A 19,663-nucleotide genomic window follows, 5' to 3' on the forward strand; every position below is an offset into this window, starting at 1 on the left:
GCTCAGCGGTTCAATGCCTGTCTTTGGCCCACGGCGTGATCCTGGAGTCCCGGGATCGAGTCCTACGTCGGGCTCCCTGCATGGAGCCTGCTTCTCCCTCTGCCTGTGTCTCTGCCTCTCTCTCTCTCTCTCTCTCTCTCTCTGTATTATGAATAAATAAATAAAATAAAAAAATAAAATAAACTATAAGCCAAACACTATTTAACATTGAGTCTTTATGAGACAGGAGAGTGTGGTGATGCTCAGAAAAAAAAAAAAATCTTTACCAAATGATCACTCCAACTAAATGTTTTCATTAACTGTGTGCTTTCTTTGGCTTCGGTACAAGACCAAACCAGAATCTATGACTGTTTTCAAAACGGGGTTTCGAAAAGATTGTTTTGGATGTGCTACTGTGCCGGGTGTTTAGTTTTAATCCAACACAGTACCAAAATGTTACTAGTGAGTATGTTAGACTCCCCCGCCCGGCCCACCGCCGCCCTTCATCCGGCAAGCGGGAGGCTGGGATACCCGTGGGAGTTGAAGAGCCGCACACAAATAAGGTGCAAACACCCCGATGGAATCCTCCAACCGTAGGCAAGGTGGAAACCCTCTCCAAGGGCTCTTTGCTTCTCAGTTTCTGGGTCTGTGGCCGCTCCCAGCCCAAGGCGGGATCTTGCACACACTAGGCCAACTCACTTGACTATCATGCCCGGCATCAGCTACGGAGCCCAGGACCCTCCGAGGAGAGGCCCGGCTTGCTGAGAAGCCCCGGCTGCTGAGTGCTCCTCTCCTGCCGGACAGAAGCCCGAAGCAAGGCAGATTAGGAGAAGCCAGACTCCTCTCAGCCCCTGGTCCTTCTCTGTGATCTTCCTGGCACAAAAAGACAAAGAAAGAACAAATACCCATAGGGAGATAATATGAACATTTTTAAATAAAGTCCACTAATTGGGAGGACTCGTAGATGAAGGGAGGGAGGCGTCCTTCAAAAGTCTGTTGTCAGGCCTTTGTGGACTTTATTGCTTATCAGCATTTTCCCCCTGGAGAAAAACAGAAGAGCAACATTTGTTTGGAGAAAAAAGCCAATTGTGTTGCTTCCTTTCTTATTACTTTTATTGTTTGAGGTTTCTTTTAGACTATCATGTGGCATTGTGATTTTGAGAGGGGGGAGAAAAACCAACCCCTCAGTCTTTCAAACTTAAGAATGCGATTCTAGGCTATTGTTGCCAACAATGAGCTCAAGAGGTTAATGGATCCTATACCTGGCAAACAGCCGTTCTCCCTCCTGCCCAAATAATATCAGACAACAAACGTTCTGTCCTGGCTGCTGAGCTTATCATTTTGCCCGAGTAGTTGGTAAATAAGTTTTTCCTGACACGTGAGTCATCCCTTTCTAGAAGTCGGCGGCTTTGTCCTTCAGGCTGGGTCCTGAAAGTCTACACCGAGTGCAGTTTGGGATCCGAGCGCAGGAGCTTCCAAAGTGAGGCTAAGGGCAGGCCTGTGGGAAGGGGCCGGGCCGGCTGTGGAGGGCGCAGCTGGGAGTAGGGCGCCTCGCCCGTGCCCGCCGCGTCGGCCTTTCCTCCTGGAGTCGGCGTCATACAGACTCGGACGCCGGACGCCGGGGGGAGCATCTCTGCCCTTGTCACCCATCTCGTTACTCGGAGCCTCCTCTGCGGCCCCAGGGGCACCCGACGGGCGGCTGTGACTGTCCCTGGGATGCAGACGGGGGCAGGGGCGGCGGCGAGGGATGCGCGGCCCAGGCTTGTCCGTGTGCTGCATCCGCACCTGAGTTAGCAAGAGGGCTGAGGCCCCGACAGCCAAGTGGGGTGGGGTGAGGTGGGGTGAGGTGGGGGGGTGGGGGGGTGGGGGGGGTGGGGGTGGGTGGGTGGGGTGGGGGTGGGGTGGGGGGGTGGGGGCGTTGCTCATCATCATCACCAGCGTCATTATTATTATCATTATTATTATTACCATCATTATTGTTATTTCCAAGGAAACTCCGGAGAGAAGAAAGTTCATCAATCAGGGGGCGTTAGTTTTCCGGGGCCTTCCGCCTGGGTGGGCGTGGGAGCCGCTGGGCAGCCGCGGGGCGCGCGGGGTCCCGGACGGGGGGGGCGGGGGAGCGCGGGAGCTGCACCTGCGCCTCGGGGCCTCGGCGGCCGCGGCGGGCTGCGGGCGGGCTGCGGGCGGGCTGCGGGCGGGCTGCGGGCGGTGATCGCCCCCTGCGCCTCGGGACGCGCACAGCAGGTCGCCCCCGCCCCCTCCCCCCCGCGCCCCGCCCCGCCCCGCCCCGCCCCCCGCGCCGCGCCCCGCGCACCTGTGCGCCCCGCCCCCGCCCCGGGGCTCCCCGGCCTGCGCCCTCCGGGGGGACCCCCGCGCCGCCCCCCGCACCTCCCCGCCCCGCGCTGCGGCTGCGCCCGCCTCTGGGAGCGGCCTCTGGGAGCGGGGCGCGCCCGGCGGGGGAGGAGCCGGGGCGGGGCGGGGCGCGGAGGGGAGGGGCGGGGAGGGAGGGCGGGGCGGGGGACGGGGCGGGGGGGCCGCAGCCAGTCCGCAGCCGGCGGGGCCGGGTTGGCCCAGACGCGCGCGCCCGCAGCCGGGCTCGGGCCGGGACCGCCGCCGGGAGGGGGACCCCGCGGCCCGGAGCGCTGCTGCCCGGAGGCCCTCGGCGCCGCGGGCCCGGGAGGATGCGCGCCGCCCCCCGCACGGCGGCCCCGGGCCTGGGCGAGCCTGCGCCGCGGGAGCGCGCCCCGCAGCCCCGGCAGCCCCGGCAGCCCCCGCCCGCCCCCGCCCCCGCCGCCGCCCCCGCCCCCGCGCGCCGCGCGCCCTGAGCCCCCCGCGCCCCTCCCCGCGCCCTCCCCGCGCCCCCGCCCCGCCCCGCCCTCCGCAGCCCGCGCCGCGGCTTCCGAAACTACGGGACCAAGTGCCGCCGGGACTGCGGGAGCCGCGCCGGGGACCCAGGTGAGCGGCCGCGCGGCCCTGCACGCGCCGGGAGCGGGGAGCGGGGAGCGGGGAGCGGGGCCCAGGGCGCGGGGTTCGAGTGCTGCGGGGCGCGGAGGGGGCGGTCGTCGGGCGCTGCGCCCGGGGGCTTCGGGGAGGCCGACAGCTCGGGGCCGGCGCTGGCCGCGCTCCGCAGAGTTGGGGGTCGCGCCCCGGCTGCCCGCGCCGGGGGCTGGGGGCTGGGGGCCGGGGACTCGGGGTCCGGGGTCGGGGATCGGGGTCCGGGGTCGGGGCCGGGGGCTGGGGGCCGCGGCCGCTGGAGGACTGCGGGCCCGTGAACTTGCGGGCCGGGGGCGCCCCATCCCTCGCGACCTCATTCCTCCCTGACGGCCCCATCCCATCCCTGGGGTCCCCATCCCTCCCTCGGGACCACATCCCTCCTACCTGGCGGCCCCATCCCATCCTTGGGGTCCCCATCCCTCCCTGGCGACTCCATCCCTCCCTGGCGACCCCATCCCTCGGGGCCCCATCCCATCCCTCAGGACCCCATCCCTCCTACCTGGCGGCCCCATCCCTTGGGCCCCACCCCATCCCTGGCGGCCCCATTCCATCCCTCGGGACTCCATCCCTCCCTCGGGGCTCCATCCCTCCCTGGGGACTCCATCCCTCCCTCCGGACCCCATCCCATCCCTCGGAGCCCCATCGCATCCCTCCCTGACGGCCCCATCCCATCCCTCCCTGGCGGCCCTATCCCTCCCTCTGGACCCCATCCCTCCCTGGCGACTCCATCTCTCCCTCCAGACCTCATCCCATCCCTCCCTCGGGCCCCCATCCCTCCCTGGCGACTCCATCCCTCCCTCCGGACCCCATCCCTGCCTGGCGGCCCCATCCCTCCCTCCGGACCCCATCCCATCCCTCCCTGGCGGCCCCATCCCTCCCCCGGGCCCCATCCCTCCCCCGGACCCCATCCCATCCCATCCCTCCCTCCAGACCCCATCCCATCCCTCCCCCGGGCCCCATCCCATCCCTCCCTGGCGGCCCCATCCCTCCCCCGGACCCCATCCCTCCCCCGGACCCCATCCCATCCCATCCCTCCCTCCAGACCCCATCCCATCCCTCCCCCGGGCCCCATCCCATCCCTCCCTGGCGGCCCCATCCCTCCCCCGGACCCCATCCCTCCCCCGGGCCCCATCCCTCCCCCGGGCCCCATCCCATCCCATCCCTCCCTCCGGACCCCATCCCATCCCTCCCCGGCGGCCCCATCCCTCCCCCGGGCCCCTTCCCTCCCCGGCGGCCCCAGCCCCCGCCACACGCGCGCACACCCCGACACGGATGCGGTCGCGGGCGCAGAGGCCAGGAGGTCGCGGGGTCGCCGCGCCGCTGCCCCGAGCGAGCGAGCGCCGACTCGGCCCGGACGCCCCTACCTGGGCTCAGGTACCCGCGAGCAAGGCCCCGCGCCTCGCCGGCTCCGCTCCCGGCTTGGCCCCCGAGGGCCGGAGGGCGCCCGCACGGGACAGCGGCGGCCCGGGCCTCCCCCCGCCTCCCCCCGTCCATCGCAGAACCACCTTCTTCTTGGAAAACGTTGGTCCCTTCAGGGGAGGTTTAATATTTGCAAAGTGCTTTGTATCCTATTACTTGGTGGATGCATTTAATTGCACTGTAACTCTTCCCTGATTTATGTAAACTTGGTCTGATAAATAGCAAACAGGGCCAGGCCGGGGTGAGCCGCAGTGGGGGGTCGATCTAGCTCGAAGAAGCCCCTTTCCAAGCAGGTTTGCTGGAAGTGCTGCCGCGCGGCGCCTCTGAAAGCTTTTGCTCAGTAGTTTTGACATATTTCAGGGCTTTTTAGACAAATGTGGCCGTTTCCATTTATCTCCAGTGTCTCCGGTTTCTGCTCCAAGAAAAAGTTGAAGTGGAGGTAAGGAAGGAGATCACAGATTGGGATATCAGGACTATTTGTGAAAGGTATTTTAAGGTATGATATTTTATGGATATCAATGACGTAGCAGATTTTTTTTTTTTTTAAAGTTGCCCTTAGCGATTTCTCCGAACGGAGCTCTTAAGAGGAGAAATGAAAAAAATACTACTTAACCCTTTTTTTTTCCAGATAGGTGCTACGTCAAGTTACGGGGGAAAGGGTGAGCCTGGTATTTAACGCAGTTGCACAGAGGCGCTAGGATGGTGGTTTCTAGGTGAAGCCAGACCTGATGCTTCGATGTTAAATACTGGAAGTTGCTCCCTTTTCGGCATCTTTGTGAGGAGGTGCTCCTTCCAGTGTTTTGATTATGCTTTCATCATTGTCCTTCCTTTTTCGCTGGCGTACACAGATGTTTTTGAATGAATAACCTTCTTACTCACTGAATTTTCACTCATTCAAAAAGTATTTGTTGAGCGCCTGAGCACACACGCCTATGCAGAGCTAAGCTGGATGTTATTTTAAATAACAAGGAAGGATTTTCGGTAGAAGCAGGATGCTTCCTCCTACACTGTGGAAAAAGAACTGCAAGATCAGGGGCTTACTTGGGGGAAGCAGCGTCTTGCCCAAAGTAGGTGGTCAACAAAGAGCGGTTGACTCAAAAATCCTCCGAGGCACGTTAACCGGCCAACTTCGCTGCTTTCACCCTAAAATCGACCATTATTCTTAACCCACCGCCTCCCGGAGCCGTGACTCAACCTCAGAGAATGGATGCTGACTTGACTCCTCTTGCTCTTTGTCTGGATACTTTGGAGAAATAGCAGCATCCGTGCCCTGCTCTAGCTTTCCGCGTGTGATTTCTGTGGAGCCGTGCCAGACCCGCCACGTCGTTAGTATTCATTTATGAGTAAATGCAAATGTTCCTGTTGCGTTGAGAAAGTGCCCTCGGACTCATAGAACACGGCATATATTTTGCTCCTTTCTTTCTCTTTGCAGTCTCAGAGGCTGTAACGACTATTACAAATGGGATCCTATGTCAAAGAGCAGGTTAGTTATTTTTATTTAGAAAAAAAAAGAAAAGGTCGCTTAAGGTTATTTAAGAAAAGGAGACGCTCTTACAGAAATTCTAGTCGAGAATTTTCTTTAGCTCTCTTGACATGTCTGGCAGGATGGTCTTTTATTTTAGGGACGTTCATTCATGAGTGAAATAACTCTCAAGATAACTTCCTAGTAAAGGGAGCTGGCACGGGAGGGATTCCTTGCTAAAAATGATGCTAACAACTCTGGGAATAGAGTTTGAGCAGTACCACTAGGTTTGTGCCATTGGAATTATGGGAATGCTTATATATTTGATTGGTTTTTATAGGCGTGGCTTTTTTGGGATTTCTTTGTGATACTTTATTCAAGTATCTTCATATTTCTCGGTTATTGCAGTTAGGCGAGGAGTTATTGTTTGCTAACGGACTTATAGTTTTTTTTTTTTTTCTTTCAGAAAAGATAAATAGTTTGGAAGAAGAGACCAAGTTGAGTTAAGGGACTAACTATTCAAACCACAGATTCATCTTCTTTCAGGGTTTATCCTCTTTCGGTAGGAGGGAAACTTCAGAACCGAAATAACTGGTTAAACTCTCCACGTGACCTAAATTGCTACTATTTAGAAAAAAACCTACATTTTACTTTTTCTGCAAATTTAAGATGAATTCTTTAAAACCAGCACAAGTGTAATTTTTTTTTCCCCCTCCCCGGAATCTACTTTCATTGTGGATACATTTTGGTCCCTCTAGGATCAGTGCTAGTTTCTGAGAGTCATGATGTTTCCCTAACCTTAATAGCAGAAGTACAGTTAAAGCAAGACATTTATAACTGCGTTTAAGAAAATCACTGATCTAAGTAAAAAATATTTCAGAGCGGGATCCCTGGGTGGCGCAGCGGTTTGGCACCTGCCTTTGGCCCAGGGCGGGATCCTGGAGACCCGGGATCGAATCCCACGTCGGGCTCCCGGTGCATGGAGCCTGCTTCTCCCTCTGCCTGTGTCTCTGCCTCTCTCTCTCTCTCTCTGTGTGACTATCATAAATAAAAAAAAAAAAAATTAAAAAGGTTTTAAAAAAAAATATTTCAGAGCAGCTAACACCTCACAAAAGTAGAAGCAAATGATGGTATCTGGAGGTCCACAGAAGGTATAGGCAGGATAAATGCAACTTTATAGATCTCCTGTGCAAGCTCCGTTATCATGTCTTAATTAACGTTTGGTACAATGGATTGTTTTCCATATATTTTTTAAAAGTTTTATGGAAGGCAACTACGTCAGTTTAAGAGGGGATTGAAGAGTTGGCTTGCCGTTAGCCCCCTTGACCTAGATTATGAATGGGAGGTGGGGAGGTTTTACAGGGGTACACCTATGCTTTTAGGTCCATACATGCATATATAATCATGTGCATACATATGGAGCTTATCTTTATTCATTTATGTTTCCGCATATTTCTGTGCTTTGCCCGATAACTCTACGTAACAGGAAGAGGGTCTCCTTTGTGGCACGCGTAGTTCGTGGAGTCAGCGTCCTTTTGAGAATGGTATTGACAAATGCTCAAATGCTTTGATGTTAAAAATTGGAGCATATTCACCCCTTTTCTTTTCTTGAACAACTTAATCCAGAAGCTCTCATCGTAACGTTTAATATGTGCCTGCCGCCGTCCAAAGAATTCTCCTAGTATTAACTCACTGAATCCCGCTAGGCACCCAGGCACCCCGCTCCGCCCCGTTTCACAGAGGGGGCACGGTCCTTACTGGCCTTGAGAAGAGGAGCCGAGTGAGGTGCGGGGGGCCGCAGAAGGGGCGCGGGCTCGGCAGCTCCCGGACGGCGGCGGCCACGGTCAAGGCCAGGCCGTCCACCGCGCGGGGCCGCTGCTCGAGGTCGGATGCCGTGTAAAGTGCACTTGAACAGGGGCCGAGTGCGGAGCAAGGCGGGTCATAGGACAGGTCCATCCTGGCAACCGAGATTTGCCACAGTTTCCAACTTTGAGCGAATCCGTGAGGCCTTGCTCGGGAGGCCATTGTCCTGAAGCACCGACGGACGTAGCCTGAGCTAGAGCAAGAGCGGGGCTGGGACTTCACGTAGGTTTTAATGGGCTCGATGATTTCCTTAGGTTCAGCCACTTTTAAATTAGGTAACTTAAGGACTGATGCCGTATTTAAGTAGTTTTAATAGCTCAGAGGCTCTGGTACTGAATGTTTTATGTTTCCCATAATATCCTTATAATGGGAACTTCTCGTGTAGAGGTCGATGTTATGTGTCACTCGCTGGTACTCGCCAAAGGAGCGGGAGTTTTTTATGAAAGGGTGAAATGAGCCGTAATCTGTTCTGATGCACAGGGCATACTGTTGGCATCCAATTAATGTTTACTATGTGAATTGATACAGAATATGCCACAAGATGATAGTCCAGAGGTAAAAAAAAAAAAAAGTCTTTATATTGCATAGTTGCAAGACTGTGATTTAATATCGAATAGACCTTTTCCTTCCTCATGATCTCAGGACATTACTGTCTGCGAAACCCTGTGGAATAATAATCCTTATGAGACTGAATGGCCTGAGATAGGAAGAGGAGGGCATAAGGAGGGTGAAATAACAAACTCATTAACGTGTTTAAATCTAGAGGTCGACCAAAGGGAAACTGCCGTAATTGTACCTTTAATTAAAAAAAAAAAAAAAGAAGAAGAAGAAGCGTATAAGACGTAATGAACATTAAGCAAAAGAATCTTTACACTGCTAATGAGCTCGCAGGACTGTCCTATCGTAAATATTAACAATCTTACTAAATGTATGGTTTGGAGAACTGTGTATGAACATGTTAACAGTCACCATAATCTCTCTGCCTGTGGCTAACTAGCTGAAGTCAATGGAAGAAAAAAAATCACAATTTCTGCATGTGCCACAACATAAATAAGGTGTTTTTTATGGTACAAGTACCGGAGCCGGAGCCGCCTGAACTAGAGGCCCCGCTTCACGTTTTATTAGCTGTGGGATCTTGGGTAAATCACTTACCCTTTCTGTATCTTAGTAATATTCTCTTACGTGGTTGTGGAAATACCAGTTCCGGATTTCCATATGATGCGGTCCGGGAAAGGAGGAGCCGGAGGGTGGTGCGCGGTCAAGGCTCAGGAATTCGTAATCGATGCCGCTGTTAGCGGCGTCACCGACGGTCAAGCATAACGGGCCCAGGACCCCGGGCTGGTCTATGTATACGTGTGCGGACGTGTGGGTGTTGCACCGGTTGTTCGTTACCATAAGACGTAGGTTCTATGGATTCTCTTACTGTCGAGGGAAAGGTAGAAAGAGAAGAAATTCGTGTTTCAGATTGGTCCAGATAAAGGCCTGTGCCAAGCACCGGAATTACATGGAGGCTTTGGGGACAGCCACTCCACTGTTTCCTCTTGCTGGGCCCGGCTATGCATTTTCTTACGGTTCTTTGGAAGACGTAGTTATGAGTTCTAGTTAATGGGAAAGAACAAAAGGCATTGCAAAGCATTGAGATATATATATATTTTTAAAGATTTTATTTATTGACTCATGACAGACACAGAGAGAGAGGCAGAGACACAGGCAGAGGGAGAAGCAGGCTCCATGCAGGGAGCCCGACGTGGGACTCGATCCCGGGTCTCCAGGATCACACCCCAGGCTGATGGTGGCGCTAAACCGCTGAGCCACCCGGGCTGCCCTATTTTTAGTTTTTAAAGATTGATTCATCTGAGAGAGGGAGAGGGTGTGTGTGCGGGGGCCAGGGAGGGGGCACAGAAGGAGCGGGAGAGAGAGAGAGAGACCCTCAAGCAGACTCCCTGCTGAGCGCTGAGCGGGAGCCCCGACACATGACTCTGAGATCATGACCCGAGCCAAAACCAAGAATTGGTTGCGGACCCAACTGAGCCAGCCGGGTGCCCCTCTTGTTTTTTTGTAGCTTACTTAGTTTTGGTAGGTATCTGGCTCTCCTCACTTTGCAGATTTAGAGAGTTTAGGAACTAAGCTTCATGTTTAGTTTGTTGTAATGAGTGTACTTCTTTACCCCCTTTTCTTTGGCAAAAATAAATGATAATAACATTTAATTAATATTTACTCTGTACCAAGCATCCTACAGGTCCTAATGCATTTCAGTGTTACTAGTATTCCCATCTCACAGATGCGGAGATTGAGGCCCAGAGAAGGCCCGTAGCTGGAGGAGTGGAGCCGTGATCCAAACCCACGCCGTCTGGCCGCGAGCTCCCCTGTCCCCACACCAGCGGCCCTCTCAGTGGCATTGAGCCCCAGAGCACCATCCCTGGATTTCTGGGCCTTGAAGCTCGTGCCTCCCTACTCCACTGTGTCCTTCCTGCAATAAAAGAGGGATTTATTTTTAATAAAGTGTAATTTGTTGGCTTTGTCATATCGCACTATTTCCCAATGTATATGCAACAGCCACTAAAGCAAAGAATGAGACCATACTAATTTTTAGTAAACTGTTGGATCTATTTTTAAATAGACTTAAATAGGTCTGCCAAGATCCCGCTAAATAGTTGCATCCGTGCTTTGTATGCAGTGGTAGGGAACTGATACTCGGTGCTAGTGGAATGTCTTCATCTGGTGAGCCAGCTGCCTGTGGGCTGAACTTCCTAATTGCCTTACTTTTTCTGAGCTGAATGAAATAGTACAGGATCTGGGGCATTGGAAAAGGGCTTTTCTTCCCAGGGATACAGTGTGGAGAAGTGGAGAGGCTCAAGGCGTTGGAGCTGCAGGGTTCCTGCACGTGTGCCAGCAGAGGCCCAGGGAGCACTCACTGAGCCCCCGGCGGACGCTCCCTCTGAAGGGCAGGGCCTGTGCTGGGCCGGGTCCTTGTTCCCTTCACTTCCACGGAGTCTGGCACCTGGTGTGATGGGGCAGATGCAGGGCTTCCTCCCGTGGGCATTTCAGAGCCTGGCGAACAGAGCTGAGGGATCCAGGCAGTGGGGACGCGCGAGAGAGGCAGAGAGGGGTGCACGAGGGATGGATGGGCCAGCAGGTGGGTTGGTAGCCAGTGGGGCTCCTTGTTTCCATTTCCTTTGTAGTCCAGCGCGGCTGTGTTGCTCCTGCCCCGTCTGCACTACGTGCGCGGTGCCCACTGAGCCCTGGGGTCTGACTCTAGAGAGAAGACCGTTCTCGCTAGTTGTCCTGGTGGCCGGCTCTAGCACAGCACAAAGTCCTCGTCTTAGCCTCGACTACTGCCCGACGTCCTACAGAACTTCAGGATAAAGTTCAAACCTGTTCAACATTCAAAGCACGGGAATCCCTGGGTGGCCCAGCAGTTTAGTGCCACCTTCAGCCCAGGGTGTGATCCTGGAGACCCGGGATCGAGGTCCCCATTGGGCTCCCTGCGTGGAGCCTGCTTCTCCCTCTGCCTGTGTCCCTGCCTCTCTCTCTCTCTCTCTCTGGGTCTCTCATGAATAAATAAATAAAACCTTTTTTTTTAAAAAAAAAAAAAAAAAACATTCAAAGCCCTGTTTTTTCCGTCTGGTGTTTCTGCAATTCGGAGATGCGAGGCCAGGGGTGGTGAGGGTGTGCGTTCGCACGCCGGGCCTTTGCACGTCCCACCCGCCCGCCTGGCCCAGCGCCCCCTCACCGCTTCTGCTTGCTCCCCCTCTCCTTCGGGCAGCTGCCCACCCCCACCCAAACCAGGGGCTGGCTTCCCGCGCCTCCCACTATAGTATGGACTCTCCCGGGATCCTGGTCCTCAGGGGCTGCTTGGTTTGTCCGTGGCCTCCCGGCACGCGTGCACGCACCCTGCTCCCGCCCCAGCTGCTAGCTGCACCTTTCGGGCCTGGCATAGGGTCTGCAGCAGCAGAAGCACTAAATACATCTATTTTTTTGGAGAAATAATCATCGTATCTTTCCCTCCGCCTTATTTCTTCCCGCCTTCTTCTAACTCGCTGACTTGTCCGCTGATGTCGGGATGTCGGTACACGCGTCTTGAGCAAGGCCTGAGTCGCCGGCGGTGGGGTAGGTGCCAAAGAGGCAGGGCCAGAGCAGATCCAGCTGGGGGGGGTGTCTGTGCACTAGATGATGGGGGTACAGTGGGGATGCAGCCGGAGGGAGAAGCCCCATTTGGCCTGAGGTGAGGGAAAACCCGCTCCCCACCCCCAGCCCGTCCCCCCTCCAGCTTTCTCAGCGTCCCTAAGTGGCATCCATCTAGCAGGACTGTTTCCTTTGAAGGGCCCATTTAGGTCTCCTGTAATGGACTATATAGAACTACGCAGTTTTAATCTTTATTCCTACCTATAAGACTAAGGAAGCTTCAGAAAGTTCCTTAACAGGCCATGAGCTCATTTTTTTTTTCAGTTTTTCTCCTATTAAATTCTTTTAAGTATATCTAATAATCCTGTAATTCCTTAACGGTTTCTCCTTGTAAAGCAAGACACTTCATGTTTAACCAGCTATGAGTATTTACTGAATGAGAGTTGGAAATTTCTCTTCTAAGATTTGCGACAAACATGAAATTAAATTCTTTGACCATGAGCAAAATGGAAAACGCCATAAGACCGAAGGGTTAGCTGACAATATATGATAGGCACAGTAACGTCTTATCTAGTTCTAAAGAAACAGGAATAGAAATCGGTATCGATCAACAGACATATACACACACACACACATAATTTGTTTTTATTTTATTTTATTTTATTTTATTTATTTATTTTTTAAAGATTTTATTTATTTATTCATGGGAGACACAGAGAGAGAGGCAGAGACCCAGGCAGAGGGAGAAGCAGGCTCCATGCAGGGAGCCCAACCTGGGACTCGATCTCGGGTCTCCAGGACCAGGCCCTGGGCTGAAGGCGGCACCAAACCGCTGAGCCACTGGGGCTGCCCCTATGATTTGTTTTTAGACGGGGAACAAAGAGGGGAGAGAGAGAGAATCTCAAGCAGTCACCAGGCTTGATCTCATAACTGAGGTTATGACCTGAGCCAAAATCAAGAGTTGGGCACTTAACCGACTGAGCCACCCCGGTGCCCCTCAGCATATTCAGTAGGAAGCCTTTCCATTTTCTTGAATTTTTGAAAAAAATATTTTATTTATACTTATTTTAATTATTTATATTTATATATTTATTTATTTAAATATTTTATTTGTTTATTCAATTCAATTTATTCATTTGTTATTTATTGAGACACACAGAGAGAGGCAGAGACACAGGCAGAGAGAGAAGCAGGCTCCCTGGAGGGACCCCGACGTGGGACTCGATTCCGGGACCCTGGGGTCATGCCCTGAGCCCAAGGCCGAGGCTCCACTGCTGAGCCTCCCAGGCGCCCCTATAGGAAACCTTTTTGGATGTGTGTGGCTATTCCCTGGTGAGTAACCAAACATACAAATAAGATAAGAAATTCCCTTCAAAAATACAAATACAAATTATCTTGAAAGCATAACATCTAAAACACAACCGAGTACTCTCTAAGAAGACCGATACCTGTAATACGGTATCTAAACCGTGTTTGGCTGACTTCCTTTAGTAAGGTTTCATTTCTAAAATGAAAAATGAAAACGATATTAAATACTACGTTGTTTGCTTCCCCCAAAATACACGAAAGGTTGGATTCCTCCTGTTCCCTGGTTGTACAGACGCTGCAGTCCCGCCGATGCCTTCAAGCTGCGGCAGGACCAGGTGCAGTAGGAAAGTAGAACCAAGTTAGTCCCGTTTGCCGTCAGTTAGAAGTTCACTTTGAAATTTTTGTACTGTTGTCAGAATTTAAGTACGTTCTGTGTTAGAAGCTACCTTAGTTAAGGGTGTATATTATAGGGGCACCGGGGGTGGAGGGCTCAGCAGTTGAGCGTCTGCCTTGGGCCCAGGGCGTGACCCCGGGGTCCCGGGATCGAGTCCTGCGTCAGGCTCCCCGCAGGGAGCCTCCTCCTCCCTCTGCCTGGGTCTCTGCCTCTGAGTCTCTCCTGAATGAACACATACAGTCTTTGCAAGAAAGGGCAGAAGCACGTGTACATCCCTGTAAGTGGTGTTCCGCTGGGGGTTCCCGTCAGCGCGTCCACGTCGCCAGGGTGCACGCGGACCCCGTGTCTGGACCCGCGCAGCCCTGTTGCCTTGACGGAGGGCGCGCTTGGATTCCTGTGTGAGCCGGAGGCTCTCCGTGACCCGGTCCCGGTGCAGTGACCATCAGGGTCCATCGGCAGCTGGTCCCCCGCATGCACAACACACTAGGACACGTTCGAAGGTGAAATGTCGGGAAGCCGAATGGGAGACGTGTGTGCTCCAGGTGGCTGGTCGCCCAACCCCGGCTGCCTGGGGGGAGCCGCTGGGCCCGCGGCCCCGGGAGCCCCAGCCACACCCCCTTGGCTCCCCCGAGGCCCCCGGGGCGCACGTGCCAGCCTGTGTCCTGGGCCTCTTGTACCCAGTGGGCGTGAGGAGGAGGCCTGGGTTTTCTTCCTGCAGACGCAGTCTGGAGGGTCTTGGGTCCCCCGGCTGGTGGGAGGGAGCCGGATGAGGAGACCAGGTGTCTGGGTGTGTGCTCAGGGAGCCCAGGGTGCAGGTGCAGGTGCAGGTGCAGGTGCCGGTGCCGAGACAAGGCCCAGGGCCCGTCCCTGCCACACTGCCCGGGAGGTGACCCCCACCAAGCCGTGCTGTGTGCACTCCAGCCCCCGATGGCCCTTGGTGGCTTGACCCCCCCCAGTGCTCGCTCGCAGGTCCAGCCACGGCTTCCCGAGCACCCAGCATATCCCGGGACCCCGGGATTACGCCCTGAGCCCAGGCTTGGCGGAGGACAGACCAGCCCCTGCGGAATCGTCGTGGGGTCCCGCAGGTGCCCACAAAGTCAGCGGCCGCCCTACAGCCCCGCTGCCTTCCCAGTTCTTCCCTTTGAGTAAACCCGGCTTCGGGGCAGACAGAGCACCTGACTCTGCGAACCCAGCCGAGGGCATCAGGCGACTGGGTGACGGGCACCGAGCACGGCACCTGACGGGACGAGCACTGGGTGGCACTCTGGGGTGGCAAATTGAATATAAATTAAAAAAAAAAAAGACAAATGGATAAAACAACACAAGAACCCTACTTCAGAGGAGCTGAGTAGCTTTTCGGTGTGTGCTTTCTTCTATAGAGAGATGCTGATGGCTTCAAATTTTTAACATTTGGTGTTTTAGAGATACGTGGAGTGATCCAAGGATTCTCAACAAAGGACATAAGAGCTCACGCCCCGGGAAGGGAGAACTTACGGCCTCCCCGCTGGGCCTTGCATCCCTTGGGGGGGGCGTCCCAGGGGAGAGGGTACACGTCCGCGCCCTTTACCTACTGTATTTCAAACATACATTCTACTAGTTCTCCCTCTTTCCATCAGGAAGGATTTTTCTAAAAAATTCTCTTCCTTTCGGCCTGGGAGGAACAACCGAGTTACAGTTGTATGTGAATACTGTGCCGCATGCAGAAGGCTCGCTGCCAGCTGTGGGCCCTGTAAGGAGGTGATTGATTACCCGGGACCCGCGGACCACGGATGTTGGGGAGAAAACCGAGGGGGAGGAGGAGGCCGGGGGGCGCGTGGGAGCCCGGGGTGGGGGGGGGGGGGCAGCCTCCACCGTCCGGGCCGCTTGGCCTCCCTGTGCGCCTTCCCCGTCGGGCCTGCCACCCGCATCTCTTGGCTCCTTGAGGCCCCAGCCTCCCCCCCTCCCGCCCCACATTCCTTTTAAATGTCAAGGGAACTAAAAGGGGAGGTGGAGGCCGGAGCTCTGCCCCCTGACCCAGGGATCGGGCTGCCGCGGCCTTGTCGCGACAACCCTGGCGTCGGGGACACACACGGCCTGGAGGACTTGCGGCCCCGTTCGGGATCAGAGGCATCTGTCTCCCGTCTGCAGATTTCGGAGCCCCGAGCCCTAGTCGAGCCTGTTCCCGGGCGAGACCTGCTGGGGCGTCTGGGAAAGGTCTAGAGGGCAGCGTCACCCCCACCCCCCCGGCCGCCCGCCCGCCGCCGCCGGCTGTCACAGTGACCCTCCGTCTGGTCCGCGTGCGAGAACGAGGAGGAGCCTTGCTCCCGAGCTCTGCCTGACGGGACAGGGCGGCGACGTGCCGGGCTGGGCTTCACCGACGGCTGACGCCTCGGCTTGGGGGGCGGGAAGGACCCCTGACTTGCAGACTTCGTTACTCGGCGGCAGGTCCCTCGTTCATCATAAAGAGCCAGAAAAGAGCGAGGCCCCAACCTGGGCAGTCGGGGGGGGGGGGGGGCAGTCACCTTGCGCAGCCCACGGTCTCGGCGCCGGGCCCAGCCTTCATCACTTGGAGTAGAGCGTCCGCAGCGGAGGCCTCTGACAAGCAGCGATGACTGTCGGCTGCGTCCAGTTGGCGCAGGGTTCCGCCCTCGACAATAAAGCATATCGCACGTTTGGCACAGGCACTGGCGGTGGAAGCGGTGACTTTGCTGCCTCAGGACGACAGGACCCGTTTTTTGTGGTCGAAGGTCCCACCACACCCCGCGCGGAGCTGGGCTGCCGTTGAGCGTGTGCGACGCGGGAGTGTCTGTCGCCGGGGGAGGGAAGACGGCAACTGTGAGAGTGGTGGAGGGACAACAGTGAGTAAAGGCCAGGCAGGCTGTACAGGGGAGAAGGGAGGTCCCCTGGCCCCCAGTCCGCGTGTCGGGGGGCGGGGGAGGAGGTGCCCGGGCCGTCTCGGCCCGTCCCTTTCCACCCTGGGCCACTCCGCAGCCGGTGCCTGTCCTGCTGTCGCCGTCAGTCTTCCGAAGGATTTCGAATGACGAGGCCCGGACATCCCGGAGGGCGGCAGGCGGCAGGGTCGTGCGGGGGCCCCTCCCGGACCTCAGCAGCCTCCTGGAGGACCCGAGGGCACCCTGGGCTCGGCGGCGGAGCGCGGCCCAGGCCCAGGCCGTGACCCCAGGGCCCCCCGCACGGAGCCTGCCTCTCCACCTGCCTCTCTCTGTGCCTCTCAGGAATAAATAAAATCCTTAAAAAAAAAAAAAAAAAAAGGACCTTGGAGAGCACCAGCACCAATGGACGCACTTGGACTTCGGTGGCACCTGCTGTTTCCGTTACTTGAATCTATGACTCGGGCCGCGTAGACACATCAGCGGTTTGCGGCTTTATCAGCAGAACCAGGCCGGGAACCTAACGTCCGTTCTCCCGCTGGCGGAGCCCGGGTCTGAAGCACTTACGGGAGGCCCCGGGTCCCGCAAGAAGAGTGATGTCGCACGTCCGGGAGGCGTCTTCGTGCGACGGCCTGGTGGCCTGGTGTGTTTCCACGGCGCTGCTTTAAGTTGTCTCGAAGGCATTTATTTTTTACATCGTAAAAAATAGACTCCGTATAATGCACTGCCGTCTTGTAACTTGCCGTTGTGAGTGCTGTATTCCTAAAAACTTATGTATCCATGGCAATGAGAGGCAAGCTGAATATGAATCAAGGAATCCTAAATTGATTCTCCAGAAAAAAAAAAAAATTTCCATCCTCAAACTGGTCAGCAGACTTTCCAAACGTAACCTTTTTTTTTTTTTTTTTCCCCTCCTCTGCCCCCACTCACCCTCTAGTGGACGTAAGGGCCGAAGAGGGCGCCCGGGTGGCTCAGGGGTTGAGCATCTGCCTTTGGCCCAGGTCGTGACCCTGGGGTCCTGGGATCGAATCCCACATCGGGATTCCTGCAGGGAGCCTGCTTCTCCCTCTGCGTGTCTCTAATGAATAAATAAATAAATTCTTAAAAAAAAAAAAGAACGAAGGGGCTGCCCCAGCCAGTGTGCAGCACAAACAGTGGGGATCGCCCAGAGGACGGGGCCGGCCCCCTAGTTTGATACTTATCAATACGCACAAGGACATGTGCCCACAGGCTGTGTTCACGGCCCCAGACCGGGCACTGCACCATCTCCGCTTCCACTACGTGTTCTAACTAACAAACGTACTTAAAAGAAAGAAAAAAAAATTCAGGAGCACATCTCTCGTTCCAAGGAGCTTTTGCAAAAAAGTAGATTCTGAGAAACAGCATTTGTGTGGATGCTAAATATAACGCCGTAACTGAGCGTTTAGTTCAGACCATTAAGAGTTATTTTGATTATTAAACTGCAAAACTTCACTAACATCCTAAATTTAAAGCCCTGCCGAATCTTGTAATATATTGGCATTTAAATCCTATTAAGAATAGAGGTTTTATTTTTATTTTGTGCTTTAGAAGCCAACCAAGAATAGAAGATTATTCACTGAAAACGGTTCATAGGATTCAAGGACACTGACTGAAAAGAAGTATTGTGAGCATTGAAACTGGGTGTGTTTGACGACTGGATGTTTCGACGATAGAACTTGCCAAAATTAGATCTATAGGTTTGGAAACTCTACCCCCCGCCCCATCTGCTCTTAATTACGGTGCTAGCTCATAAATTAGCACTGAGGAGTAAAGGCTCGAATATTCTCTTTTAAGAACATCTTTGACTTTTAATATTGTCATTATTCAGAATTCCGTGTCTGGTCGTCAGGCAGATACTCGCCGAGGGCCTCCCGTGGGCCGGAAGGATGAGCAAACAGTCCTCGGGCTTCTCAGAGTCCGGCGAAAAAGCTGATTATTACATTACGATTTAATAAAGACGATTTCATTGTCACCTCTTCCCTCCTACCAACTAGAACGTAAACTCCACTGAGAACAAGATCTTTTTGTTCGCCGACACACCCTCAGGCTGCCAGAGTGTTGGCTGCACCTAGTACGTGCTCAGTAAGGACTTGTCGAATGAAATCCTGGTTTTAGGACATATTAAGGAAGATGCGCCGAGGAGCAAAGAGGAGGCTGTGCCGGAAGGGACTAAGAAAGCACTTTCCGCAGTAGGTAGACCTTGAATTCAGTCTAGAAGCTCTCAATGAAAAATCACTTGAGCGAAGCCGATAGGGGCCTTCTATACTTGCTTAAAGCTGAGCGGGGTTTTCTTTTTCTTTTCATTTATTTTTCTTTTTATCTTGAAACACGTCTCACATCGAGTCAGAGAAGTATCACTTTGATGGCCAAAATAGTAAGCCAGCGGTTTGAATCTCGGGATGCAGCACGGCTTCTTGGGACCCGTTTTTTTCTTTTTCTTTCTTTCTTTTTTTTTTTTTTGAGATTTTTATTTATTCATGAGAGACACAGAGAGAGAGGCAGAAATCTCTGCGTGTGTTTCACCCGCACGACAGCCATGCCCAGAAGCCGTCTTCCTTCTCTGCTGACTCCCGAGGAAACCGTCCTCCAAACCCAACCCACCTTCACAAGGAAATAACACTCTCGTCCCGTCTCTGTCCCACCCTGCTGTGGAACCAGCGCCCCACATTCCTATCAAAATTGGTCTAGACTTCACATTTTTACATGGGAATCAGCCTTTGTTATGGAGCCTAGGTACCTTGTGGTTCTTTTTTTTTTTTTTTTAATATTTTATTTATTCATCAGAGACACAGAGAGAGAGAGAGGCAGAGACCCAAGCAGGGGGAGAAGCAGAGTCCATGCAAGGAGCCCAACGTGGGACTCGATCCCGGGTCTCCAGGATCACGCCGTAGGCCCAAGGCAGGTGCTAAACCACCGAACCACCTGGGCTGCCCTCTTTGTGGTTCTTAAATAGGTTCTTGTTTTAGACGTTGACCAGTTGTGCCTGGGTACGACCACCCCCATCGAGTTGACCTGTTAGAATCCTTTCTGCTCCAAGCCGTATCTACTGCGGCGGATTCACAAATCATCTACAGGTGCTAAATGTAGCAAACTGTTGATTGAGAAAGTAGGGGATTGGGCTGATGCATTCATTCAAGGTTCATTTCCTGCTGCAAGGCAACCCAAAGGGTTTTTTAAGTCTTTGTTTAAATGTTCCTTTCTCCAGATTGTTGGCCTGGAACCCCAGTGTAG

General features: G+C 54.3%; 2 protein-coding genes across 3 annotated transcripts in view; one reads left to right on the plus strand and one right to left on the minus strand.

Moving 5' to 3' along the window:
* Positions 1-1,415: 1,415 nt before the first annotated feature.
* Positions 1,416-3,309, minus strand: LOC121496558 (vegetative cell wall protein gp1-like). The gene is made up of 2 exons (XM_041764990.1): positions 2,894-3,309; positions 1,416-1,764 (listed from the first exon to the last, which is right to left on the minus strand). Exons 1-2 carry the CDS (start codon positions 3,307-3,309, stop codon positions 1,416-1,418), a joined length of 765 nt encoding a protein of 254 aa, XP_041620924.1.
* HS3ST5 (heparan sulfate-glucosamine 3-sulfotransferase 5) overlaps positions 2,846-19,663 on the plus strand; it is a 255,255-nt gene continuing 238,437 nt past the window's right edge. For both annotated transcript variants that reach the window (XM_041756147.1, XM_041756156.1), the window contains exon 1: positions 2,846-2,934. The gene's annotated coding sequence lies outside the window, so the exon portion shown is untranslated. The remainder of the gene's footprint in view (positions 2,935-19,663) is intronic.

Source organism: Vulpes lagopus, chromosome 1, assembly GCF_018345385.1.
Source record: "Vulpes lagopus strain Blue_001 chromosome 1, ASM1834538v1, whole genome shotgun sequence".
NCBI lineage: Eukaryota > Metazoa > Chordata > Mammalia > Carnivora > Canidae > Vulpes > Vulpes lagopus.